At 44.7% G+C, this 27798-nt stretch overlaps 1 protein-coding gene across 2 annotated transcripts; it reads left to right on the top strand.

Annotated features, from left to right (window-relative positions):
- Window positions 1-234: 234 nt before the first annotated feature.
- Window positions 235-25980, top strand: tex2 (testis expressed 2). Of its 2 annotated transcripts, XM_084570276.1 has the most exons (13): window positions 235-558; window positions 1361-1449; window positions 13646-15380; window positions 16759-16959; window positions 17755-18118; window positions 18762-19051; window positions 19512-19655; window positions 19763-19862; window positions 21557-21677; window positions 22282-22404; window positions 22680-22889; window positions 23319-23439; window positions 24097-25980. In XM_084570276.1, the coding sequence occupies exons 3-13, from the start codon at window positions 13668-13670 to the stop codon at window positions 24244-24246; spliced, it is 3537 nt and encodes a 1178-aa protein (XP_084426402.1). In that variant the 5' UTR covers window positions 235-558; window positions 1361-1449; window positions 13646-13667; the 3' UTR covers window positions 24247-25980. The 2 variants fall into 2 exon arrangements, with proteins under 2 accessions (XP_084426402.1, XP_084426403.1); XM_084570277.1 differs by lacking the exon at window positions 235-558 and having other exon boundaries at window positions 878-1449.
- Window positions 25981-27798: the final 1818 nt, after the last annotated feature.

Here is a 27798-nt window from a genome sequence, read left to right as displayed (position 1 = left end):
CATATTTCTGAGATATTATGCCAGCTGTTCAGCTTCTCAACCTAATCCTGTATTAAAGGGAGACGGGTTCAATAATGTCTGCGGATGGGAATCCGCGTTTTGGAGACATGCTGCAACGCCGTGACGCAATTCACACTCTCCTGCTGCAACACAATAAACTATGAATCGCCAAGCGTGCAGACGATCGGAGGCTGTGTCGGGTGTAAATGTGAATTAAATGGCGAGGAAGGGGGTGTGGCGCGAAGGATGTCCCATTCAACCTCAACGCTGACTAACACGCCCAGGGCTTGTGCAGTTGTGGCGTAAAGCGGCGCCGGGGTTTGGAGAGGCTCGATCGCAGCGGCTCCGTCTGTCTCCTCGGACTCCTCCGGCTTGGTATTCAGGCCAGCAGCCCTCGGCAGCCCGCCCGCCCGCCGCGATCCGTCCTTCCGCAAGCCGCAGAGAAACGCTTTCCGCGCAGGGAATCTGTTCGCGTTACGCAGATTGAAAGCGCTCCCCTCCCTGGACGGACGCAGGGCGATCTGGCGGCCTGCGGATGAAGATATGGGGAAATTAAAGGTGCGTTTGTCTGTTTTTTTGGTTTTTTTTTGTTGTTGCCTTTTTGTCTGTTTGCTTTCAGTGATCAGCTGTTCGTTCCGTGGTTGCATCACAGTGAGACATAACAGGCGAAGCTGGAGCCGAAATGTGAAGAGGACAAAGGGGCGGATGGTGCTGTAAATGCCGCACCTTTAAATACTTTAGATCACATTATTAGAAATGTAAGACAAAAAAAAGCAGCAATGTTTCTTTCTCTTTAGAGCATCCACTGTGAGTACATATGATAGGATGTTACAGTGTAGCCCAGTATACTGTGGTAGCATAATAAGGCACATACACATACCCTACATTACAAATATTAGCTCTGGATCATGTTGAATATCTCAGCTATATGTTATGGTGTTGTGGGTTGGTTCCTTTTCCAGGAAGTGGCTCTGTCTAGGCAGGCGACTGACACCTCAGTGGAGCATCTATGGCTCCATGTGGCCTGCTGTGAACTGGTCTGACCTGATCAATCTGTGTTACTTCGTCAACCATTTTCACTCTTCGGATGAATACCTTCTGAGATCATTTGAAGGGAGCCCCTGCCCAGTGTTGTCATGCTAACTGGTCCCTTAAGGAGTGTGAATATGAAACTGATTAGATAAGCAGCTAATCCCTTGAACCGCCCAATTGTTGCAGCATTAGAACATTTCAACCCTCCCGGCAAAATAAAACCAAAGGTTGACCAATGAGTAATCTATGTCAGGGTGCATTTAAGCTCTCTATCTGTCTCTTCTTGTGTGTTAAATTAAAAAGATCGTCTCTTTCTCTGTCTTCGCAGGCATGTTAGCACAATGATCCATGGCTGTGCTGTGTGTGTCGGTGCAGACTGTGTTCCAAGAGGGGATTGAATGCCTCTAAAATCTCAAGGTAAGACCCCCTCCCATGCATCCTCCCCCTACTCCTGCCCCTGCTTTGACCTTGTGAATGCATGTTTTTATATATCTGTGGGAGGTGGCAGCACTGGAGGAGGTCCATGGCATGGCCTTGAACCGCTCCCCCCTTGCCTCATTTTTCCCTCTCCTTAATTGTATCGCCTTTATCTGGACTTCTCTCGTTGCCAAACCTCATTCTCATACTCACAAATGCTCTCCCCAGATGTGAAGAGTTGTGTTTGTACACGTACTGCATTCATGTGCACACAGGACGGTGGTTTATATTAGTTCTAAAGGGAATACTCTCTTTTTTTAAGCTTAATTACACACATTGCTTTGAGGGTTGAACCAAACAGTAGCAGCTGGTTCATCTGAATAAGCTATTGTTTGTGTTTATAAGGGGACTTGATGACACACTCTCTGTCACAAGGCCCTTGTCTAAAGAATAATATACTAAAATACCGTTGTGTGTGTGTGTGTGCCTTAAGTCCCTTTTGGGGACCCATACTGGACTCAGGACCACAGACAAAAGTGGGGTCCTCCACTGCAAAACCACTGATTTGTGTGTCGCTGTTTAACGTTACAGTTATGCTAGGATCAGGTTTGAGAAATTGTTTATGATGGTTAGGGTAAGTATCTAGGAAATTAATGTTATGTCCATGTAAAGTCCCCAAATGCGACTAAAGTAAGACTGTGTGTGTGAAGCTTGAGAGGCTGTTGTTTGGAAAGTGCATCTGCTGTATGTTGTGCACTACGGGCTGTGAACTTTTAAGGTTAAAAGAAATGCAGCTTGGGGGTTGTCTGGCTAGCCGTCTCTTGAGTCAGCATTCGGCCCCGATGTTCCCTATTCATGGTTTGAACCCCGGGGTCAGTGCACATCATGTGTAAAACCTCGCGGATGCGCACTGTCAAGGGCACAGCAGTGTTGATGTGTAAATACGCATCAAGTGTGTGTGTGTGTGTGTCATTCTGCAAGCGCAGTATAAATAAGGGTAGCATCGGTGTGAAGTAAAGAGACAAGAATGAATGACGACATGACCGGTGTGAAAAGCGGTCAGATGATTGTGTGTGTTTTGGCCAGTTGTAAGCTCTCAGCTTCAAAATTATTTGTATACACCCTGCCATATTATGCAAAAATCTTATAGCTCTTTCACTTTCATTTTTCTGTTTTGTTAACATGCAGGGGTTTTGTTCTCAACTGACGCTTGGTCAACCAGAGGCTGTCTGCATGTTGTAAAGTCCCAATTTCTTTTGTTCCTGTTCCTGTTGAAAACCTGTAATGAGGTAACTTGGAGGTGGAACAGCTAACACTAGCAACCATTAGCAATGCTGCTAACATGTGCGAACATTGGAAAATGTACTTGTTGCTGTACCCACACTTGTCAACTCTACAGCTTTCACAATTATGGATTTCAGTGCTAGCTAAGTCTACAAGTTTTTCAGCGTTGTTCAGAGGGAATGGACTCGCACTTTGCCTCTGTTTGTCTAACCTAGCAACAGTAACACAGGAAGTCGGAACTTGACAATGGTTGGGAGCGCTCTGGTTGGTGGTCAGTAGACCAGGTTGAAAGCAGATAGAATAATGGACAGTGCAATCCTAAACGAAGCAGTTATCAAAAGTGTTGGTCTCAAAAAAGTTGTTGTTGTTGTTTAACGTCTCTGACTGGACTGTAGGTATTATCCAAGAGCATGTAGACACATACACCGTTATATATATTTTTTCAGAGGATGTTTTTATGTTTTGGGGAAATCTCAGTCTCAAATGTCAGTGATATTTTGGACAATAGCGTGTTCTTAGCTCTGTAGCAGCAGCTTCCCCTGTGTGACTGAACCACAACACCATCTGATACGTTCCAGATCAGTTGTCAGACGTGCAACTTCCTATGTTCCTGCCATGCTGAAACTTATTTTGTACTGTAGCAGAGTAGGAACAAATTTGTTCTGCCATGTTTCAAATTATGTCAAAGTACTCGTGGCAAGTGATGTCCAACGTATTCTGTGGATTTACACCAGTGTATCTGTGGTTTGAGTTCCGTTGAAGAACTGATAAGCGCTGCGTAAAATTTGACTTTTTATCAGTTGGTTTGCAAGTTAACTGACATGCAAACCAACGGATGCCATTTTGAGGTGGAGAAATGCGTTCATGCGCAGCACTCGTGGTGGAGAATCCTTTGGCGCTTGTCGGAGAGAAAAGCTTCCACAAGTGTCACAGCCTTCAGGGTTTGCTGCTGCCGTGGCTGTATATGTGGTATTGTGTGTATATATACACACTGACTCGGCCGCTATTCGCCAGGGTACGGATTTAATGAAAGCACACACTGACGAAGCACATACCCCACGCCACAGCTGAGCCATCCTATCAGTGATGTACTGCAGCTGGAAAAATAAGTCAGTCTGCAGAAGACACATCTGTTTCTGCTTGCGCTAAAGAAAGAGAAAGAGAGTAATGGGTGGTGCTTTCCTCTTGTTGCGGCTATCTCGACAAACAGGAAGTCAGTGTTACAGAGAAAGAAGGAAGTCTTTGTTGATTAGAGATTTGACCAACACACAGAATACACACTTGGTATGCGCACACTGCACTTAGCATACAAGCCATTTATACTGTACGTACAGGGTAAATGAAGTGCATTTTAAGGTAGGAGCACCCTTACCAACACTTGTGAGTTTAGCTGAGAATTGTTGTGGTGATATTCCATATTTTGGATTGACAACATGTACTATACATCCAAATCCAGACATAATCTATAGACCTCTGTTGTTGTTCAAACACTTTGGGCTTCTTAGTATCATTTAAATGTCAGAGCAACATTACTGACCATGTCTATCCCTCAATGACCACAGCGTAGCCATCAACTGATGGTTACTTGCAGTGGGATAATGTGCGATGTCCCAAAGCTAAAATCATCTAAAGCTGGTTTCTTGAACATGACAATGAGTTCACTGAACTCAAATGGCCTCCACAGTCACAAGATCTCAGTACAGCACAGTACAGTACCTTTAGGATGTGGTAGAACAGGAGATTCGCATTATGGTTTTGCAGCTGACAAACTAGCTGCAACTGTCTGATGCTATCATGGCAATATGGACCAAACTCTGTGAGGAATATTTCCAACACCTTTTTGAATCCATGCCACAAAGAATTAAGGCACATCTGAAGATAAAAGTAGGCCCAACCCTTTAGGTGGTCTGTGAGTGTATGTTGGTATTCATGGGTGCTATTACAACCATCCAGTTAGGTTCCATTAAGCTAATGCAGTACTAACACTGTATTAGTGTCTTATACAACGTATTACAACTACAAAATTACAGGTGGACCTCTGTGATATCCTACATGCAAAGCCTTTTTCTTCAATCACTTAAAATATGACTATCTGATAGCTGTTTTGTGGGTGTCCTACTTACAAAAAGGAGCTTTGCTCCTCCTGACAAATCAGGAGATTATCACCGCCTCTCGCATTTACCGCTGACACTAATGAGTATGTGATCACACACACACAGAAAGTTAGATTTAGCAAAAATGACATGTTTTCACTTGCAGAACCACTCTTAAAAAATGCACCCTTTATTTCATGTAACTAATATGCCAATCAGTCTCCACTGTGAAGCATCTATTGTGTGCCACGTCACTGCCAACAAAGGGGAAGAAGAAATGGATCTGGGAAACCGACAATGATGACCTTGCAGTGAATGATGACATGCATAGTGCAGCAGTGAAATATTTAGGAAATATGAACTTATGTGAAATAATGTGGTGTACACACAGAAATGTGAATATACTTTCAAGGCTTTCTTGGTAATGCCCTGAGGGCTTTTACCAACTTCACATATTTTTAAGATATCTTCCTTTTTTTCTTCTGTAATTAGTTAGTTATCGCCCTAATTTCAATTACTAATCAGAAATTGTATGCACTGTAGACCTTATAACCAGGCCCAGTGTGTCCTGCTCTGTGCGCTTCTGTTTAATATGTGAACTGTAATATGGACCACTTATTGGTGTTCTTACAGGATACGGTATCATATCAAATATGTGTGTAAACTTACTTTCTCCGTCTCTGCTCCCCATGTCTCACTCCCTCCATCACTCCATTCATCTTGTAATTGGATGGATTATGACTAATACCCAACCCTCCAGCTGTTTGCAGGCCGTCAAGCAGCTTTCACACAGATTAGGAATTGCTTAATATATTTGGACGGGTGGCTGTTTGCGAGTGCTCAGTTAGGATTTTGTGTATCATCCACACTTTGATCTCCATAATGTCAAACCGGATCAGGCAGCACCAGACATCGATATCTACTGCAAGTCTGTTATTTACTGAAGGGAAGCCTTAAACTGCACGACACTACTTGAGCAAATATGAAATGGAAAAAAAGGGTACACCTTTTATCTCAGCGTTCAGAGACGATTGGAGTTGGGTAAAGAGCTGAAGTCTCAGGAGGAAACCATAATTGGAGCGTATTTATTTATTCAATTGACTCTTGCATCTCGTGGAGGTTTTTACCTCGTGAAGTTTGGGTTTGCCATTGGTTTTTCTTGTGCTTTTGCTTAGTATCCACGCATCCTACACACACAACACAACACACTCCCGAGAGACCACGATTATAGATTGAGGAGAAGCTGGCCTGTCAAAAAATCGGACGCAGGGTTGAGTGCGCAAGAAGATGAAAGCTTTTTCCGTTGGCATGACAACCATGCGATCATCTGCATGGAGATGTTTGATGTGTTGATGGTGGATTCTGGGTCAGAGAGAGATGCAGAGAGAGAGAAAGAGAGAGGTGAAGAAAACTGGTTTGATCCAGTGCAGTTGTGTGAGCACTCTTCATCTCCCTGGCCTTTGTTTTACCGTTGTTTTGTTCTCTGGCCTCCTTTTCTTTCAAGCGAGGTGCCGCGTGACTCAGAGCGGCGATACTCGCCATCAGAACGTTCCTCTGTGTTTCGTCTGTGCTCTGCTGGAGCTCATCACACCACCAGCCTGTGTCTTCAGATCCTGCAGCAGGAGTGTGCAGGGTTTTGTGTGCTCATACAGGATGTGAGTTTATGAGTTCATTTGGGGCTTATGTGGCCAAAAAGTACGGTACGCATATATGAAAATAACTATTTAACATTACAAAGGTGTAGATTCTTAAAGGAGAACTCCGGCGCAAAATGAACCTGGGGTTAATAACACATGTGTACCGAGTTCGACCGTTCTCTGGTATTTGTTTTCATGCATTTGTTTTGTTAGTCAAATGTGACCAGTTTTCTTGCAAACCGCTAATTAGCGTATAACGCTAGCCTTCGGGGCACACTTACACATAAAAAGAAATCGCTATTTCTATACCACCAACAAGGCTCATAATATCACCACACTTACACAGTAGCATAACTAGGGTCTCTACATGTAAACCGAAGCATTGAGAACTTTGCAAGTATACAGGCAGTTTATTAAAAAAGGAACACAGTACCGTTGGCGTCTGGCTCGCATATCCAGGCGGGCGCCATCTTGGGGAAACTGAACTGTCTGTTGCCGGAAGAAAGCACTTAGAGCATAGAGAAGCACTGAAGGAAGAGAGTTCAGTTTCCCCAAGATGGCGCCCGCCTGGATATGCGAGCCAGACATGAACGGTACTGTGTTCCTTTTTTAATAAACTGCCTGTATACTTGCAAAGTTCTCAATGCTTCGGTTTACATGTAGAGACCCTAGTTATGCTACCGTGTAAGTGTGGTGATATTGTGAGCCTTGTTAGTGGTATAGAAATAGCGATTTCTTTTTATGTGTTAGTGTGCCCCGAAGGCTAGTGTTATACTCTACTTAGCGGTTTGCAAGAAAACTGGTCACATTTGACTAACAAAACAAATGCATGAAAACAAATACCAGAGACCGGTCGAACTCGGTACACATGTGTTATTAACCCCAGGTTCATTTTGCGCCGGAGTTCTCCTTTAACTAAATCTGGAATAAACATCATGCTTCTTACGTTGGTGCAGCTGAATACAGCTTTAGGTTGTGCAGGGTTAGCTGGGGAAAATAAATAAAGCACTCTGGAGTCTGAGATATGGATTTTAGTTTTTATTGATTCAATGACGCAATGAAAATAGTTTAATCAATGTTGGCTTAATGTGGAAAAGCTATGTCATCTGGCAGTGTTGTTCAAACAGCAGTGTTGACTGGCTTGTCTGTGGAAACATGCTCACAACCTTCCCCACGCGCATCCTCTTTTATCCCGGCATCTACCTGTCCTCCAGCGAACGCTGTAAGTGGCCAGTCCTGTGTCAGGGGAACAGCACATTGACAGCCCCTCTGAGCTATTTTAGGAGCCGCCGCCTTTGCTGCTTCCTCACTGTCAGAGTCGGGTCTTCTTGACTGCCGTAGAAAGTGAAAGAGGGTATAGTTTGGCTTTTGTGTCAGCTCGCAGAGATGATCCGGCGACGACGAGCCTGTCATCCCATCATCTATGTTTAGCAGTTCACTCTCAAGTTCCTTTTCTCTGCGTTGTTGTCTTGTGTTTGTGGAGAAATCAGTTAAAACAACTTGTTTAGTTTCTTAACCATCTGAGTCGCTCCTTCTTGTTTCATGCAAAAATCTTAGAAATAACTGTATAGATTGCTGACTGGCCACCTCATTAAGTACACCTTGCTAGTTCCTATTTGGGCCCCACTTTGTCTTGAGAGCTGTCTTAATTCTTCATGGCATGGATTCAACAAGGTGCTGGCAACGTTCCTTACAGAGTTTGGTCAGTCAGTTTGCTCTGACAGCATCATGCAGTCGCTGCAGATTTGTTGGCTGTGCATCCATGATGCAAATCTCCCGTTCCAACACATACTAAAGGTGCTCTACTGGATTGAGATCTGGTGATTGTGGAGGCCTTTGGAGTTCAGTGATCTTATTGTCATGTTCAAGAAGCCAGTTTGAGATGAGTTCAGCTTTGAGACATGGCTTGTTATCCTGCTGGAAGTAGCCATCAAAAGGATACACTGTGTTCATAAATGGGTGGACATGGGTCAGCAACTATACTCAGGTACTTAGGGGCCCAGAGTGTTCTGGGAAAATACACCACTAGTACCAGCCTGAACCACTGATACAATACAGGATGGCTGTTGTCTTCATTTAGTTCATGTCAAATTCTTCCCCTACCATCGAAATCGAGACTTAATGAACCAGGTAACGTTTTCTTATCTTCTGTGTGATCTTCTGCTGCCGTAGCCTACCTTCTTCAAGGCTTGACATCTTGTGTGTTCAGAGATGCTCCTCTTCATAGTCCGGTTGTAACTAGTGCTTATTCACCCCGAGCCAGTCTGACCACTCTCCTCTGACCTCTGGCATCAACAAGGCATTGTCTCCTGACTGCTGCTCATGAGATATTTCTCTTTTTCAGACCATTCTCTGTTAAAACCTAGGGATGGTTTAAAATCCCAGTGTATTGGCAGTTTCTGAAATACTGAAATACTGACATCATGTCTCAAAGTCACTTAAATCACTTTTCTTCAGAGCTCTGATTCATAGTTTGAACATAAACACATCTTGTTGACCACGTCTCTATGTGCCTGAATGCGCTGAGTTACTGCCATGTGACTGACTAATTAGATATTTTTGTGTCATGAGGTGCTGGTGACTTACTGGTGCAGCAGAGCTTAAAACAAGCCATGCATTGTGTTTACCTGCTCTCTGCTGCTGTTCCCTGTTTGGTATGGTGTGCTCATTACCTCAATCCCTCAGTCTATTCTCCCTCTGTCTATGTTTGTGTTTGCGCCCTACTCATCTAGGCAACTGCTTACACAATGTGCCCATGGAGCTTGTTTCTGGCGTGTATGCATTTGTGTGTGTGCACTTGTTATTGGGAAAACTGCGCGTGTGCGTGCGCGCCTTGGTTGTTAGGGACAATCAGCTGCTCCATCAGCCTTTCTCTCTCTCTCTCTCTCTGTGTGCATCCCGTGTTGATCTGATTTCTCCGTCTCACCCGATTTCTCTCCCAATCCTCACCCATCCACTTCTAGTGCCTTGCTGAGTCGTTTCTTTCTTGACTTTCTCTCTGTTTTCCTCCCACCCCATTTTTGTCACACAGTCTGTCAGGGTAGTTGCCTACATTTCTTTTACTTGCTTCACGTCTGTGTTTGATTAAACAAGGTGCGTTTCCTTTACAAGCGGCAGCAGAGTTCATGTTGTCCTCAACACCTGGCGACGCATCCAGTCATATCGGCAGACTGACGTTTTAAGAGGCGCATTCAGTAGTTTGGGCTTCAACCAAGGAACAGCAGCGACACTGACATTAAATATAGAAATGAATGTTTGTATTTTCACCGTGGAACAAACACAGCAAGGACGGATCCAACAAATGTACAAAACACATCATTGTATTACTTTGACAGTGTGGTTGGTACAAGCAGCACGAGCGCTGGCTCGTTTTAAAAGCCATGATGAGTCATTGTAGTGATCGACAGCTTCCACAAATACAGGATATTGTGGCCATTTTGTGTTAACTGAAAGTGAAATGTGGATGTGACTCCTTTTAACCTTGTGCGTCCATCCGTTTTTTTCATTTCTTTCACCCTCCACTCTGGTAAGTTTGATCTTTGGCTCCCGTTGTTTAAAGGTAATCCTGCAGCTTTATTGATTAATTGAAGAGAACCAGTGGTTACAGTTTATACAGTATTCAGCAACGTAATAAACTACAATTGTTATAAAATGCAAAGGCACTCACCAGACTTAGCAGACAGTTTCCAACTGCTAGCATGTACAATCCCTACATCGCACAGCTACTGTATTTTGCCACCAACGTAACTAGTAATCAGAATCTGAGTATGGTAACACGCCATTTGGATTTCATTATGGAGCATATTTTAGCAGAGAAGCAACAGCAGACGTCCATTCCCTCAGAAAGATGTTGAAAGCCTGTAGACTTAGCTAGCTAGTCAAAACTAGCAACAGTTATTCTTCTACACAGCGGGGGATTTAGCTCAGAGAAGAGACATGCGATAAGCTGTTGACCATAAATTTCAGTCTCTCCTTCAGTACCTCTCCTCTTCACCACTCATTCTCAAATGGTTTGCCTCCTTTGTGCCCAATTAATAGTTTTAATGGAGTCTATTATGATCTGAAGCAGGATGTTGGGGGTGGGCCATTGTAGATTATAGATAAGAAAACAAAACACATTTTTTTGTAGTATGTCACTGTACATCTTTTAAAACAATAAATTATAATTTCCTCTTGGTCCTTCTTTTCTTTAATTTGCTAATATGCCGTCTGTTCACCCCTATATCATTCTTTCACCTTGCTGCTTTTAACCGCTCTGACATTCTGTCTCGTCATCAAGGGTGCTTGCTTTAGCTGATTAGAGTGGCCCCGCTTGCTTTTATTAATTGGATGACTCTCCTCCCTTCTCCTGTCCTCTCCTCTCCTCCAAACGACGGCAGTGCATTTGTTGAAAGGAGGTGAACTCAAACTGCGGGCGTGTCAGTGAATAACGGGTCGCACCAAAGTCAGAGATGAGCCCAATAATGCGCCAGCCGAGGCGACACACTTGACACAAAAGAGAATAAATGTTGTATTTATTCCCTTAACAATAGATCTGATGAGATTCGGATTACTCAAATGGCTTTGCATTGATTCGGCGTCTGAAGCTGCGTCTCATTTGCCATTTGGCTGCCCTCCTCCAAAACCCGACTCTGGAGCCAGTCTTTTAATTCGTCCTTCAGGCTTTGAAGGAAACAACAACCACGACTTGCGTTTCCATGGCTCCTTCTCCCTCACTCTGCTCTCCGGTCCTTCGCTCTCACTTGTCTGTGCCATCCGTCCTGTTTTGTCTCTCCAGCCTTACCAATTCAGCCGCCGTAAAGTGAATTCCACTTCTAAAGATGTTGTTTCTGAAAGGTCGTCTGCTGCCTCTACATAAACCCCCGTGGCTCTTTTTCTTTTTGTTGCTCCTTTTTTCCCCCTGTATATTTCCTTGTTCTTATTCGATCTGCTGTGCCGCCAGCACAGCCATGGCTGAGGCACCAGACACAACACACATACAGTAAAGCCACAAAACCCATTGTAGCACAGTGAATGGATGGATGGATGGCTGAGGAAGTCAAATGTTCTGTTATTCCATCCCAGCAAATGCAATCTCTGAAGATGCAGCGCCAACCAGAGAGCCCCCAGAGGGCACGGAAGCTTTCTCTGAAATGCAGACAATCACAAAAGTTTTCCCCCCGTCCGCTGTTCTTCCATTACAGGCCATTTTTATGAACTAGCTGAAAGTCTGAAAGCCATAGAGCCTGTGTGCATGTTTGTCTGTGTGTGTCTTGCTGTAATTTACGTGTTTGCTAATGCTGCTAACAAGGGAGGATGCACTTCATGCAACGTGGACGAACAAACAGGCACAATAACTCAACAACAACGCGACGCCTTGTTCAGCAGAATCACTGCCTGATGAATGGCTGTGTTTTTCGCTGCGTCTAGACTAAACAATAGTCATCTTTTTCCCACGATCCCTGGAGCCGAACAGCTACTTTGTTGTGTAATTATATTCCCCATATTGCTCAATCCCATAAAGCACAGAATTAATGTAATACATGACACTCGTAGAAGACAAAATGTGGCATCAGTTGTGCACCTGACGGTTGAGCGCTATCGGACTAACATTTGGGCTGTAAATGTAAATCAAAAAAAAGAAGAAGAACAAGAATATTTGCTTTTCTGTCACATCAGCTTAAAGCTGCGCTGTTACAGAGTCTGAGTTCCTGATGAGCTACCAGTCTAGAGTGGTCAGGTTTATATATTTATTTGAGTAATCCAATCACAAATGTCCCAGGACACATTGAGGACACATTTGTCCTATCCAATCTCAGGCCACAGTGGGAGGTGGCTGAGGAAGCATTTGTCCAAATATCTTTGTTGGCGTGAACACACACAAAGCAGCCGGGGTCACATTACGGATCACCTTTTCAGCTGCCATGCTCATGTGTAGGTGAAATTTTGCATCATATTCGTAAAATGAAACCCAAGCGCCATTATAAATTCCCCCCTAAAAAGGACAAAAAAAAAAAAAAAAAAACGTAGGCGATGTCTGGTCCTTACTAATGTGAGGCTTTTAAAACATTTTGTCGCTGTAGCTGTTAACAAACGACACTAATAAATGGAATCTAAGCCAAATTAACAAATGAAATGACTGAATATGAGTGTGTCGGATGTAATTCAGTCATTTAAAAAATAACAGAAAACACGAGGCATGAGGTTAATTATCGTTGCGAAGATGTTGGTGTGTGCAAAGTAGCCAGGTGGAGCTACGCTGTCTTTATTTACCTTTACTACCAGAGGTTTTTCTTACGCTGCTGCAAACAGTGCATCAGTGAGACTACTGTTCATATGGAAGCTTCCAGAATTCAAGGTATAACATGAGCTTTGTGCGGTTCTCCAAAACAACTGATATGTGAGTGGTGATCATAAGTTAAGCTAGAGCATGTGTGAGCTAGAGCATGTGTGTGCTCTCAGTGAGTGAGCGAAACTTTACAGCTCGTTATGTAATTTCCCTAAGTCTTCCTGTCGTGTTTGCATACAGGGCACGAAACAGTAATCGTATCTCACTTGGATCTCATGTGGAGCTGCCTTTAAAATGTCAGGTGTGAACAGTATTTTCAACTGGTGATAAGTGATGACATGTCAGCGGCGTGTTTTCAGCTTGCTGTGCTGATCCCAAAATGACCAATTACTGCAGGTCACAATGAATTTTGACTAGTTAGGTAGAGTGGCCGTCCCTTTGTTTCATCCTATTTTATCTTCACCATCTCTCTTCATTTAGTTTGCTCTTTTCCACCCCTTTTGGAGGGTGGAGTTAAATATAGCTGAGATGTGGATGGGCCTTCACCTCGAGCCTTGTGTGTTCTGAAGTAACCCATTAATCATGTTACCATAGTCGGGTGAGTGATTAAGTAGCTGGGAGGCGAGAGAGAGAGAGAGAGAGAAAGGCCTGGCCTGAGAGCAACTCAGTCTGCTAGCTACAACCTTGCATAATGAGGGCTAATGGATTGAGGAACGTGGACATACCTGTCCAGTCCACTAAGATTACAATGAATGGAGAGCTACAAGGCTATTCCCCTCTGTCCCATGTATCTCTGAAGTGGTTCAATCACATCTACACTGGCAATGTGGTGGCAATGTCTCTTGCATTGACACGTTGTACTAATGTTTCAGTGTTGTTATTAACCCTGTATTGTCTCAATCTGTCTCTCCCAGGCTGTGAGCCCTGTGCAGGGTGATGATGAACACTCAGGGCTGCAACACTAAGGGAGGTGGCACTCCTCCACCCCGTCACGCCCCGGGACCCAAGCTGCAGGTGCAGCGCTCCCTGTCTCGTGACACCATAACCATACACTTCTCTGCTCTGGGGAAGGAGGAAGACGACGAGGAAGAGGAGCTCTACGGGGTACACGTTGGATCTGCTGCAGCTGCATCTGTTCCTGAAGAGGCAGGGGGACTTCCAGGTCTTGCTTCAGGGGCTGATGAACTGGGTGTCACTACTGGCTTGGAGGCGAAAGAGGAACTGCTGTTTGAAACCGCTGATGTGGAGGCCTCCGGAGCTGCCGTTCTCCCTGTTTTATCCACCAACCTGTTTGCGGAGCCCTCAGACGCTCAGCCACACATGCCCTCTCCAGCCATGACCATTACTCCCAGCTCCACTCAATCCCACCTGAGCTCCACGCCTCCTGCTAGCTCTTCCTGGCCCTCCGACCACCCATCAGGCAATCCTTTATCCACAAGTTCCAGCACCTCTTCGCCGTGCAAATCTGCAGCACTGTCGTCCTCCAAGCCTTTTCTCAGCCTGGTCAGATCTTTGTCCAATGATGTTGAGTCTCGAGAAACCACTCCTGCACTTTCCACTGTCGCACCACCGCACCAGCGCCACAGACACTTAATGAAATCGTTTGTTAAGTCCCTATCCACGGACACTGCTAAGGCCGAGCATCAGGAAGGGCTTATTCATCACTATAATCAGCAGCAGCAGCAAATCCAAACGTCCCATCGGCCTCCACCTCGCAATATGCAGCTCTTCAAACAGTTCTCCCAGCCCCGTTTATCCTCTAGCCCTGTCATTGTCACTCAAGCAGGAGGAGACTCCAAGACAGCCCCGTCCTCCCCCATCATGTCCCCAGATGGTAGGTCCTTCTTCAGAGTCCAAGAGGTGGAGGCCAGGATAGAAGATACCAAGCGGCGGCTGTCAGAGGTGATGTCGGATCCCTTGCAGCTTTTCAGTAAGATCATGGGGGATGAGTCTGGTGTGGGAGCTGCAGGAATTGCCGCTCAACGTGCCAAATCACTGTCCTCCAGTGCATCGGAACTTAGCGGGGTGACAGCTGTAAATGGACATGCGGAAGGTAACAACAACTACAGTATCAAGGAGGAAGAAGGGGCAGAAGGGGAAGAGGAGGAGGAAACCCCTACAGGAAAGGCTCCTGACTCTTTTTTCTTTTCATCTCCAGCCCTTACCCAAGCTTCATCCTCTTTTCTCCACAAGTCCCCCTCTCTCACTCTGGGACGCTGTTCAATGTCAGCCCTGGTTGCTCGACAGGAAGACGAGGACTTCTGCGAACTGTACAGTGAAGACTTTGAGTTATGTACTGATACCGAGACGCCAGATGGGGATCATTCTGGGTCTCGGCAGCCCCATACTGGCAGCACTGGATTGTGTAGTGAACTTGATACAGAAGAAGAGAAAGCAGAGGAGGAGGTGGACACGGTTCCCGTGACGGGCCTCATCTTCTTTACACAGTTGGTGTATTGGTACTTACTCCTTCCAGTGCCACCAAGTGTATGCGCGGTGGTGCATGGAATAGTAGCTGGGTTCCTGTTGGCCTTGTTGGTACTTTGGCTGTCCTCCCCCCGAGGCTCATTAAGGACCAGAATTGGGAGGCGAATGACAGACCACTGGAACGTGGCCCAGTTGGATATCAAAGAACCAGGAATTTTCAAGGTGAGACTTTTGGATCTTGTTCTCTGAGCGGTTTTTAGGTATTATTATTGCTTTAGTGGTTTTAGGGCAACCAAGGTCTGCAGCTTTATCGTTTGTGTATTTGTTTGACAGTTTACAGGAAAGCCTTAGCTTTTAATGGCATTACAGAGCAAACCAGTTTTTACTTTGAAACCAAGAGTCAAGTTTGTATTACATATTAATAGCATCAGCACAATATATGGCTGCAGCACTGTGATCACATTATCTCACCGTTCTTGTGACAACTGTACAATTTTGCTGTCAACCAGAACCTTTAAATGAGAGGGCCACAACATTCGCTGCCTCGCTCGGTGCTAGAAATGTCTAGCAGTTTGAAGGAGTTACGCAACCATGTGTACATGTATGTTTGTGCCTGACTGAGCCGTTTCACAGGAGACCTTTATCGCTAGAGGCCACAGCTGCTCCAAATGAGGAGCTGTGCGGTTGTAGAACGCATTTGAACCATAGACACAAGTGATTATCGTATGTGTTTTTAAATTAATGGTAGGTGATTTATGAAATCAAAAATGCAGAAAGGAGGACAGTGTGACGGATTACATTCATTTTAAATCTTGGCCAATTTGTAATAAGACCTGAAGGCCGGGAGTGTCCACAACCTGTACACCTAACTTAAGTGACAAATTGAGTCCTCAAGGGAAGTAGGTGTCACACAATTAAACATATTTCACTATCCACTCCACTGTGGCGAAGGCTGTAACTTTTTCTGTTGTGGCTAAAAAAAAAAAATTTGGCCCGTTAGCTCCCCCTTGTGGCGAGGGAAGGTATCACACAGACAGACCAACCCACACAAATAGCTGATAATGTTGTAAGTCTATATTATTCATGGGGTTTAGCCAAATCATATTATCTCTTCATAGTCCAGTAGGAAATGCTTTGTGGTCTAGTACTGGTCCATGGCCTGGTATGTGGGTGGCTTCCACTCTAAAGGACAGATTGTAGCATCCTATACCATATCCCATATACAGTGTGTATGTGTAGTAGTAAACAGAATCATACAAATAAATAATGAATAAACATATTGTTTAAACGACACTATTAAGTCTCCAGGTCAGCAGTTCTCATAATACCCTCCAAAAGTATGTAACAGTACAAAATTTCAACTAACATATTTATGAATGGCACTGTATATTTTGTCTTGTCATGTTCTGAACTAAATTCAAATACCTAACGCAGCAAAAACTCTTTCACTTGTCTGTTAACATACATACATGGCTCATTTGGGTCGACTTGTAACCCTGGATGTTGTTTGACTGGGAGTCTGATGTGTGTATACATGCTGTGACAGCAAATTTTGATTGTCACTGAAAACTGCCTCTCCACCCCACTCTCTCTCTCTCAGGGCTGGATGAATGAGATCCACAGCTACGACCCGGAGATGTACCACGCCACCCTGACTCACTCTGTTTACGTCCGTCTGGAGGGCTCCGTCCTGCGCCTGTCCAAGCCAAACAGGAACATTTCCCGCCGTGCCACACACAACGAGCCTAAGCCTGACGTCACTTACATTAGCCAGAAGATCTATGATCTGACCGACAGCAAGGTGCGGTGGTGGCTGCGGAAGCGTTTCAGTCATGAAAAGAAAGATTTTGTTGTGACTGTGAGAAAGAGACGAGGGGTATTAATGTGTGAAATGTGTGTGCTCGCTCTATGTGTGTGGATGATCATAAGCCTAACCGATAGTGACATCGAGCACACGTCCCCTCAAATTTGCCTTTGCCTGAGTGCATGTTTGCCATCGGTCATGCTCAGTGACAAAGCTACTCATGTCCCATAGTGTGTAAACATGGAGTGAATATCACAGGTCGCTGACCCTGTATACACAGCTGTGTGTCTTGTGAATTAGTGAGCTGACTCAAGGGTTTTTGCATATCTCAGGATCGTAAGACATTTCTTATGTCAGTGTATCATTGAGCAGAGGTTTCATTATGGTTGTCCTTGTTGTGCAACTATCTTAGTCTTCTCTCTGGTTTCCTAAAATGCCATTTCCCTAATATTAGTGTGGCTGTTTAGTCTGTTATAAATGTTATTTGCATAGAATGAAGCTGGATGTGTTTCGGTTACACCCTAACCGGAAAGTCAACTTTCTGCTCATGGTCAAGGTCTGCTTTTCCCGATAACACCCTTCCTCCATCTACTTCATACCGCCAAAGGGCTACAATCTGCTAATGCTTATATCCGTGTTAGAGATTAGTTACAATACACCAAGAGTTTAGGCTTGAATGAAATATATTTTAAAAATTGTCATACTCCATTACAGCTGTGTTACATTGTTGGTTAAAGACAAATTTATATTTCTGCCGGTGTCTCAAAAAGTTCAATCTCCATGTCCTGACAGATCTATCTGATGCCCCAGAGCTTGGCTAGAAAGAGAGTCTGGAACAAGAAGTACCCCATCTGCATTGAGCTGGCCAAGCAGGAGGACTTCATGTCCAAGACTCAGGCGGAAAGGCCTGAAGCTGGGGAAGACAAATTAACAGGGCTGAGCGAGAAAGCGGAGAAAACAGACCAGGGCGAGAAAGCTGAAGGGTCTGTGTCGACGGAGGAACCCAAAAGACCAACGTCTGGAGGAGGGGATCTGACAATCTACCTGTTTGGGAGGACGGGTCGGGAAAAGGAAGAGTGGTTCCGGAGATTTCTTCTGGCGTCGCGAATGAAGTCAGAGGGGAGAGGTAGCAGTCTGCCGGGCATCTGCAAGAGTGGTGAGCTTAAAACTGAGCTGTGTACACTACCAGGGTATCCGTCTTGCTTACTTTTCCCTCACACGTATCATTTGCACAGACATACGCCACTCCCCGCTTTCAGAATAGCTTTTCTTTGGAGTATGTAACTGTGCAGCAGATCTGTGGATAAGCCCCAGCTTAGGGACTGCCAATCCTTTCAACTGAATGAACAGATGAGTGTGAATGGGTCAGCAGGATTACATGCACAGAGAAGCAGCACATTATAGCACTGGTTTCCACTGTGGGATATAAGCTTGTAAGGATAAGGTCCTGTACAAAGACATATACAAAGGTCCAGTGATAAAGGCCGTACGGTGTAGACAGGATTACAGAGTAGATGACTCAATTATCAAGGTGTATTGTGGATTTACATGACTATTTCAGTTGTAATATGAGGCACAGAGAGGGTGCGTTTGTGTCATCCACTGTAAAGCATGCTAATTCAGAGAGCTGCATGCTGTGGTAGGAATACAAATGGATGCTACCAATCCATGGCTAAACAAAATTTTGAGAATGCAAATATGAATATGAAATCTGACTGTTTTGTTGACGCATAGTCCCATCACAACACCCCCCACTAACCTTACTCTTCACGACCTACTCCTACCCCTTCCGCTCGTAGCCCTCTTGGCCTCCCAAAGTCGCAGTAGCAGCATCCAGTCTGGCGGAGGCCCGGAGGTGGACAGCAGGAGCAGCAGCCGGGGGAGCCTGGAGGAGTTGTCGCAGTCTCGCCACAAAGACACCTCCGTTGCTCTCCCCTGTGGCTCTACTGGGGGGATGAAGCAGAAGATGCTGTTGGACTATAACGTCTACATGGCCAAATATGTCAACCCCCAGGCGCCGCCGAGGAGCCCAACTGCCGCTGACAGCCCCGGGCACAGCCCTGAGAGCAGCCCAAAAACAACCAAAAAGGTATGAGACAGATGGCTGCATGTAAGCCGGAGAAGAACTGGACAACCAACCAGGCAAAGTGGGCATCTGTTTTGGAGTCCCTTTGGAGCCTTGTTGGTTCAAAGTTGCTACACCACATTATCAACTAAATCAATCAGACTTTCTAATAGCTCTCAGGCAAGTGGGTTCAAATGAATGGGTTCTCATTGTTTTTGTATTGCTGTTCCACTAATTTGACGTCATGAGCCATTGATGTTGCTGAAGAATGAGTTCTTTGGAACCAAGGATTCCTTATTGAAAGTTTCTCTGTCTTCGCATCTCTTACAAACCTACAGGGTACCTTTAATCTGTGGTGCTGTCATGAAGAAAAACTCTGTGTTTCCAGACCTTCATAGTTATGTTTCCATTCACATGGGACCTCATGCTCTGTTTCCAAGAATTATCCGTCAACAAACCAGTTTGGTCTACGTGTGTCCTTTAGATACCAGGGAGTTCAGAAGAGACTGCAGAGCCCGAGGCCTGGGTCAACGCTTTCTTGGGAAGAATATTCTGGGACTTCCTGGGGGAGAAGTATTGGGCCAATGTAGTCTCCAAAAAGATCCAAATGAAGCTCAGTAAAATCAGGGTGGGTAGTGGAATTAGTTTGCACACATATGTATCAACAAAGACAAGATTCCATGTGTTCTGTTTTATGTCCTTGTATGTCCTTCTAAACTGTCTCTTGTGTTTCAGCTGCCATATGTTATGAATGAGCTGACTTTGACAGAGCTAGACATGGGCCTTTCCCTTCCTAAGATCCTCCGTGCCTCCAAACCCTCTGTGGACCACCAAGGTAGGAAGATACACAACACGAGGTGTGCTATATCTTTCCACAGTTCTACAGCAGAGATTTATTATTTTCAGCCATCCGTCTTCCACTCTCATTTCCTTCTTCTCCCTTCCTACCATATGGCCTTCTTCTTGCTTTGCTTCTGCTCTCGCTGGATGAAGACATTGCCCTTACCCCCCAACTCTCCCTCTCCTCTGGAGTCTAGGCTGGGTGCCTTGCACTATTAAGCCACAGTAATTAAACTTCAAGTCTCGGTTCCCCCTCATCTATTACCGAGACACAGACTTACCCTGCCTGCCTTGAGCCCCAGCAGAGGGACTAGCTCGATACACTGAGACAATACAGAAATGTGAGGCTTAATCATTTTGGGGGAAAATCAGAGAAGCTTAAGGTGCCTTTTTATTCCGTGTTTATGATTTTAAAAGTAGGTTTGCTTTTTCCTAAACTTCTATGGTTATAAAGAGCAGATGAGTGGCCAAGTCTATACTGTTGTATCTGAATTTTGAGAATTTTTATTGCACTATAAACCTGCATGAACTAAAGAGGATTAACATGCTTCAGTAGTGACATACTTTCTTTTTCTTTTTCTCTGCTTCATCCCCCCACGGATTCCTGACATTTGCAGTATTTATACTGTGTTCCAACAACAACTCCTCAGAGTTGAGCTTGACATTACTGATATATCACTTTTGATTTGGTAATAATCCAAGATGAGCCAAGAGGCGAAAAAGAATACTTGTAGTGCTTGTAATTTCTGTACACTTTAAACTCCATCATCTTTGCTAATCACTGTTACCATCTTAGTTCGAGACTCATTAGAATCAGGCAACATTTTTCCAATCTTCTGTTGTCCAACTTTGGTGAGCCTTTGCGAACTGTAGTCTCAGTTTCCTGTTCTTAGTTTACTCGGTCAGCTTGATCATCTGCTGCTATAGCCCATCTTCTTCTTGATTCGGCATGCGGTGCCTTCAGGGATGCTCTTCGCCATACGTTGGTTGTAACGAATGGTTATTTGACTAACTGTTGGCTTTCTGTTAGTTCAAACCAGATGGGTTATTCTACTCTGAACTCTGGCATTATCACAGGATTTTTGGCGCAAAAATGCCTTGTTAATGCCAGAGTTCAGAGTAGAATGCCTTTTCTCTTTTTCAAATCATTCTCTGTAAACACTAGTGATGGTTGTGCTTAGAAATCCCAGTAAATACTCAGACCAGCCAGTTGGCATCACCAACAATGCCACATTCAATGGCACATTCCTTCCCCGATCTGATTCTCAGTTTGGACTTCAGCTGATCATCTTGTGATTGGCTGATTAGATATTTGCGTAAACTGCAGTGCATGATGAGTCCTCCAAATTTGTCCTGTCCTAGACAGTGAGACACCATTTAACATGAACTGGCTTTGCTGTATTCATTGAGCAAACAGTGGAGGGATCAAAATCTGAATAATTCTCCAGCTGTCTACTAAAAAAGTGTTGTGCGTAAGCTTGATCTAGCCTGATGAACTGAGCCAATATGGAGGCAATGCCCCAGAGCTGAACCTTTTTAGTGTTTGTTAATGGACAGGTCTTCTCCCTGACAGCTCTAAAGTGGACCTCACACTGATTAAATACCAGACAAAAGATTCTTGTTTATTCGGACGGCAATCAGAGACATGATTTTTGACATGTCTCCATTCTTTTCTGTCATTATCTGCAGGTCTGTGGTTTGATCTAGAAGTCTCGTATGCGGGCTCCTTCCTCATGACCCTAGAGACCAAGATGAACCTGGCCCGCCTGGGGAAGGAAGGCGAGGGGCTCGGAGAGCATGGGAAAGAATGGTGAGGCTTTCAGTTCCGTTTAGTTATTTCTTTCCGAAGCTTGTGAAATAGTGTTTGATTTTATTTTACAGCTTACACATTTCTGAAAGCGATCTTCCACAGTTTGTTCTTATTCCTGCACGTTTGTTTTGGTCATTGTCTGATAATACATTCTCGGTGACGGGACGGAAATTAAATGTTTGAAGGATTAGCTGTTTGGCTTAACGGAACAGCTCTGAGCTGGATGTTAATTGGGGAGCGCTGCATTTCGAGCCATATTAGTTGTCATGTGTGCTTTTCACGATTCCTACCCTTTCTTGTGTTGGCTCTTCCTCCCTTCTCTTTATACACTAATCCTTCCTCTGGACGCTTCCCGCTATGGATTTGTCAAATGATGGGTGAGTTTGGGAATGTGTGCCTACAGCTGCCTGTCACTGAAACAATACTTTTGTTTTACACTTGTTTAGTTCTTTTTCTTGGGGAAATCAGTGAAGATTAACTTCCTGTGGTTTATTTCAGTGGGGATTCATTTGATGGGGATTAGTATTGATTGCTAGCTGTTCTGTGGAAAGCTATCGTGGCCTGACTTTGCAACAGTGAGGGTGTGTTTATGTTTGTGTGACAGGTCCAGGCCACGGACATACTGTCTCGCAGACAGTGACGAAGAATCGTCCAGTGCTGGTTCATCAGATGAGGAGGATCCCCCAGAGCTGCTCAGTGACAAACCTATTCTGCCTGGAGGCGAGGGGTGAGCAAATATACCTTTATGACAACATCAACGCATATCTGAACTGAAAATGTCCAGATTCCGATTCATACTCATGTGCTGAAGCAGAACCCTCTCTGTCCACCCACCCACTCAGCTCCACGCGTTCGAAAGCTCGTCCTGATTTAATGTAGCATGCAGTCACTCCCTTCCATCGTGGGTGCTGAGTAGCAAGAGGTGCTCTCGTGAATAAATCATGAACCTGACTCACTCCTCGTCTCCCCTTCTCCTCCTTTCCGAACCCTCTGCTCATGTAGCTACGTGGGAGGCCACAGACCCAGCAAGATCATGCGCTTTGTGGACAAGATAGCCAAGTCAAAGTACTTCCAGAAAGCCACCGAGACGGAGTTCATTAAGAAGAAGATGGAGGAGGTATCCAACACACCCCTGCTACTCACCGTAGAGGTCCAAGAGTTCCACGGGACACTGGCTGTCAACATCCCGCCTCCCCCCACGGACAGAATATGGTAGGTTTATTAAAAACTGCAGGAAGTAGTCAGTAATTGTACGTAATCCTGGTTTGAGAATATTACACTGCACCACTGCACCCTCTGCTGGGCAAACCCAGACATGCATGCAGTGAAAGAAAGAGCCTGCAGATGTTTAATCACCAGTGAACTGAATATACTTACCATCCTAGAAATGAGGGCACAAAGGTGTGCGATTATTAATTTTAATTGTAAGAAGAAAATATGCATGTACGTTCCGTTTTTGTGCTTTTATCCTTGAAATATGAAATACTTTCACCTCAATAGTCAACAGTCTGAGACGGTGTGCAGTTGTGTCAGGTGTGGACCCCTAAAGGAGGTCTCCTGCAGTCGTTGAAAACTTACCACATTGCCACTGCTCTGGTTTAAAATTTGTCAGCCCAATTATTTCCTCTTGGCTGACGACAGGTACGGTTTCCGGAGTCCGCCTCACCTGGAGCTGAAGGCCCGGCCTAAACTCGGTGAGAGGGAGGTCACGCTAGGTCACATAACCGAGTGGATTGAGAAGAAACTTGATCAGGAGTTCCAGGTATGCACTGAAAAAAAAACAGGAGCGAGTAAATCCTAATGTTTATACATAAACACCGTACACAGCCAGTGAAGTAGCCAGTGTTACATCCTACGGTGTTTATCGGCTTACGAAATGTTCAGGTTGGCATGACTGAAGTTTACTCAAGAACGACAAAAAGAACCACCCCAGATGTTCAGGGTGAGAATTTAGGTTGTAAAAGACGACTTGGGGTTCATTTATGGCTCTCTACCTACATGCACTTCAAAGCAGTGTGCCTGTGGCCTTCCCTCCCCTCGTATAAGCAAAACAATGATCCCCCCGCTGTTAGATAACTGCCCAGAAGCACACCTGCAAACTACTGCAACAAAGTGTACCCGTCAGGTCTACCACACATCTACATTTATCTCTGCCTGACTCTTCTGGGGTTATAATTACGTATCACCCTACACCCCCTCTACTATGCCTCGAGCAAAATATAGTGCTGTAGTCACACTGTTGTCAGTTGTGAGTGAGTGTATAGATCTGTCTTTCAACAAGTACCATACTTAGGCCTCTTTGTGTTAGTTCTTCGTTAGTTCTTGTTAAAAAATACTATGTCCAACCATTTTTTTTTTAAATCACAGAATGTTATTGATGAACTTGCTTCATTTGTAACTCTGCTTGTCCCCCCCACAGAAAATATTTGTGATGCCTAACATGGATGACCTATGGCTACCCATAATGCACTCTGCCATGGATTCTCGTTCAAATGCCAACTTGGTTACTGTGATGAACGACGCCTTGAAGGATCCCGAGCCCAAGGAGCCCGAGGTCTCCGACATGTGAAGGCCGCGGGTTGGCGACACAACTTGTTCCCCCGATCTTCTGGGAACATCAGTGGGCCTGTCCAGCTCTCCCAGTTTTTACCCATATTCCAGACCCATCGTGGCCACCGGTCCTGTGGTCGCTCACCAGGTGCGCTCTCAAAACTAAACAAAAGGCTACCGGTGAGCTTCTAATCATTTACAACCACTAAAAGCAGGACAATGGAAAAGAACAGTGACTCACGCATCGCCCGTCCTAATCACACAATTTGTGTGACGTCAAATGAAATTCCTAATGCCAATACGTGGAGCATGTTGGGACTGCTTAACAGGTGTGTGTGTTGTGGTGGTGGATTGCCAAACAGCCATCTGATTCAACCGGAAGAACCATAATAGGCCCCTACCTGTGATCTACAGCTGCACCAAACATGATAGTTGTACAGTTTCTTTCGTTTCATGTTTCTAATCGCGTGGTTACCGTAACTCTATGAGAACTTTGCAGCCACATTTAACGAATAAATCCAGAAATTTGGAGATGATCTCGCTGAAACCCCCCGGTGTCCGCTAGTCCGCATTCCACAGGGATACCGCAACCTCCATTCATCAACCATACACACTGCTGCCTGTGCCAGCTGCCTGGCACTTATATGCAAACACACTAGTGGCATTGTGTCCATTTAAATTGACTATGGACACATGTCATATCATAGAGCCCGTGTGCTTTTAACCGTGTGGTAGGAAGTCGAACTAAAGCCCACTTTACAGCAGCTGAAGATTGCCTAGGTCTGTTGAATGTATAAATATGAATGCAGCTCCCTAGCTGTGCAACAAATAGCTCAGTCACTGATGTGCATCTAAGAGACATGTTTTCAGGCACTCTTTTCATGTTCTGTTTCGAGCAAAAGTAATAATTTTCTATTTTTCTTGCCAAAGCAATCTTTCAGTCACATTTGAAAGGTACTGTGAGAGGTAAAGCGAGGACAAGCAAGCAATGGGTGAGTAATTTTGCGTTCCCATCGACGCCAGTGTCGAATGACCTGCAGTCAACGTTTTAATAATCGTAGCTAGAAAGCGAGAAGGCGGAGGGAGTGATCTTTCTAGACAGCAGGAGGCCGAAACTAATTGATCAAGACACGTGAACCTGGAATTCGTCAGTAGTGGGAAACCCAATCTTAACATTATATTTGAATAGACTGGATATTAGCCATATGATTTGATGTTGTTGATCTATGCTTTGTTTTTAATCCGATTTATTTATTTGCCGTTCTATGTTGTACACATTAAAGAGGAACACCAATACGCTGGAACAAGAACTTTGTAATCTGCCAAGGCACCGTCCGCTTTACAGCTGACTTTTACTTCACGTGTTTTTATGTTCGTGCGTGTCGGCAAGTGTATGAGGCAGAAAGTGCCTTTAAAATGATCAAAAACATTCCTCCACAGTGTCAGCCACCGCGTTTCTTGCATCAGTTGAGGATAGAGAAAATGTCTGTGCCATTACTGTGTCTGTTAACTACAAGCCCCCCCCCCCCCTTTTTTTTGTTATTTTCAGTGTTGTTCATTTGCACAGTGATAAAAAAAAAAAAAGAGAAATATATCAGACATTGCTGTTGTGTTCAGTGATGTTGCCGAATGTTATTGTTCTGATCATTGTGGATCAATAAAACCTTTTGCTTGGGAAGACTATGAGCAGCTTTGTGGGTCAAACTGAAATGACCTGTGTTGACTTTTTTTCAATGACTAGTTAATGCACAGGTTTAGCAATCACGTCAGGTAGGTAGTGTAAGTAAATGTCCGAGCCAAAGACGCCCAATCTGCAATGACTTAAACGTAAAAACAGCAAGATCTAAAATGAAAAATTAAGTATATCTGGTAATTTGGCAAGACTTACTAGAGGAGTCAGTTCTCAACACTTCTAAGGCATTCAACAAGCATTAGCTGCAGCTCGTGCCAAATATTCACAAATCAAATTCTTCAGAGGGTGAAATATGTAGATTGCAAACAAGAATCTAGTATTTGTTGGGCTGTAATCCCATTTCCTTGACACATATGGAATAACATGAACTCACTATCTCTCAAACACTGCAGACATACTTGTTCTACTGCATCTAAACACATACACTATATTACCAAAAGTATTCGCTCACCTGCCTTTACTCATTCTATGAACTGAAGTGCCATCCCATTCCTAACTCATAGAATTCAATATGATGTCGGTCCACCTTTTGCAGCTATTACAGCTTCAACTCTTCTGGGAAGACTGTCCACAAGGTTGAGGAGAGTGTTTATAGGAATTTTTGACCATTCTTCCAAAAGCGCATTGGTGAGGTCACACACTGATGTTGGTCGAGAAGGCCTGGCTCTCAGTCTCCGCTCTAATTCATCCCAAAGGTGTTCTATCGGGTTCAGGTCAGGACTCTGTGCAGGCCAGTCAAGTTCATCCACACCAGACTCTGTCATCCACGTCTTTATGGACCTTGCTTTGTGCACTGGTGCACAGTCATGTTGGAACAGGAAGGGGCCCGCTCCAAACTGTTCCCACAAGGTTGGGAGCATGGAATTGTCCAAAATGTTTTGGTATCCTGAAGCATTCAATGTTCCTTTCACTGGAACTAAGGGGCCAAGCCCAGCTCCTGAAAAACAACCCCATACCATAATTCCTCCTCCACCAAATTTCACAGTTGGCACAATGCAATCTGAAATGTACCGTTCTCCTGGCAACCTCCAAACCCAGACTCGTCCATCAGATTGCCAGATGGAAAAGCGTGATTCATCACTCCAGAGAACGCGTCTCCACTGCTCTAGAGGCCAGTGGCGGCGTGCTTTACACCATTGCATCCGACGCCTTGCATTGCACTTGGTGATGTGTGGCTTGGCTGCAGCTGCTCGGCCATGGAAACCCATTCCATGAAGCTCTCTGCGTACTGTACTTGGGCTAATCTGAAGGTCACATGAAGTTTGTAGCTCTGTAGCAATTGACTGTGCAGAAAGTCGGCGACCTCTTTGCACTATGCGCTTCAGCATCCGCTGACCCCTCTCCGTCACTTTACGTGGCCTACCACTTCGTGGCTGAGTTGCTGTTTTTCCCAAACGCTTCCATTTTGTTATAATAGAGCTGACAGTTGACTGTGGAATATTTAGGAGCGAGGAAATTTCACGACTGGATTTGTTGCACAAGTGGCATCCTATGACAGTTCCACGCTGGAATTCACTGAGCTCCTGAGAGCGGCCCATTCTTTCACAAATGTCTTGTTTCACAGTCTGCATGCCTGAGTGCTTGAATTTATACACCTGGGGCCAGGCCAAGTGATTAGAACACCTGATTCTGATCATTTGAATGGGTGAGCGAATACTTTTGGTAATATAGTGTATCTAATCAGCCAATCGCATGACAGCAACTCTGGGCATTTAAGCACGTAGACATGGTAAGGATTATTTGCTAAAGTTCAAACTGAGCATAATATTTGTGGGGGAAAATATGATTGAAGTGACTTTGGGCATGGCATGGTTGTTGGTGCCAGACAAGCTGGTCTGAGTATCTTACTGAGATTATCACACACAAGCATCACAAGGT

Source organism: Chelon labrosus (assembly GCF_963514085.1).
Source record: "Chelon labrosus genome assembly, chromosome: 21".
NCBI lineage: Eukaryota > Metazoa > Chordata > Actinopteri > Mugiliformes > Mugilidae > Chelon > Chelon labrosus.
This window is presented reverse-complemented; position numbering and strand designations above follow the sequence as displayed.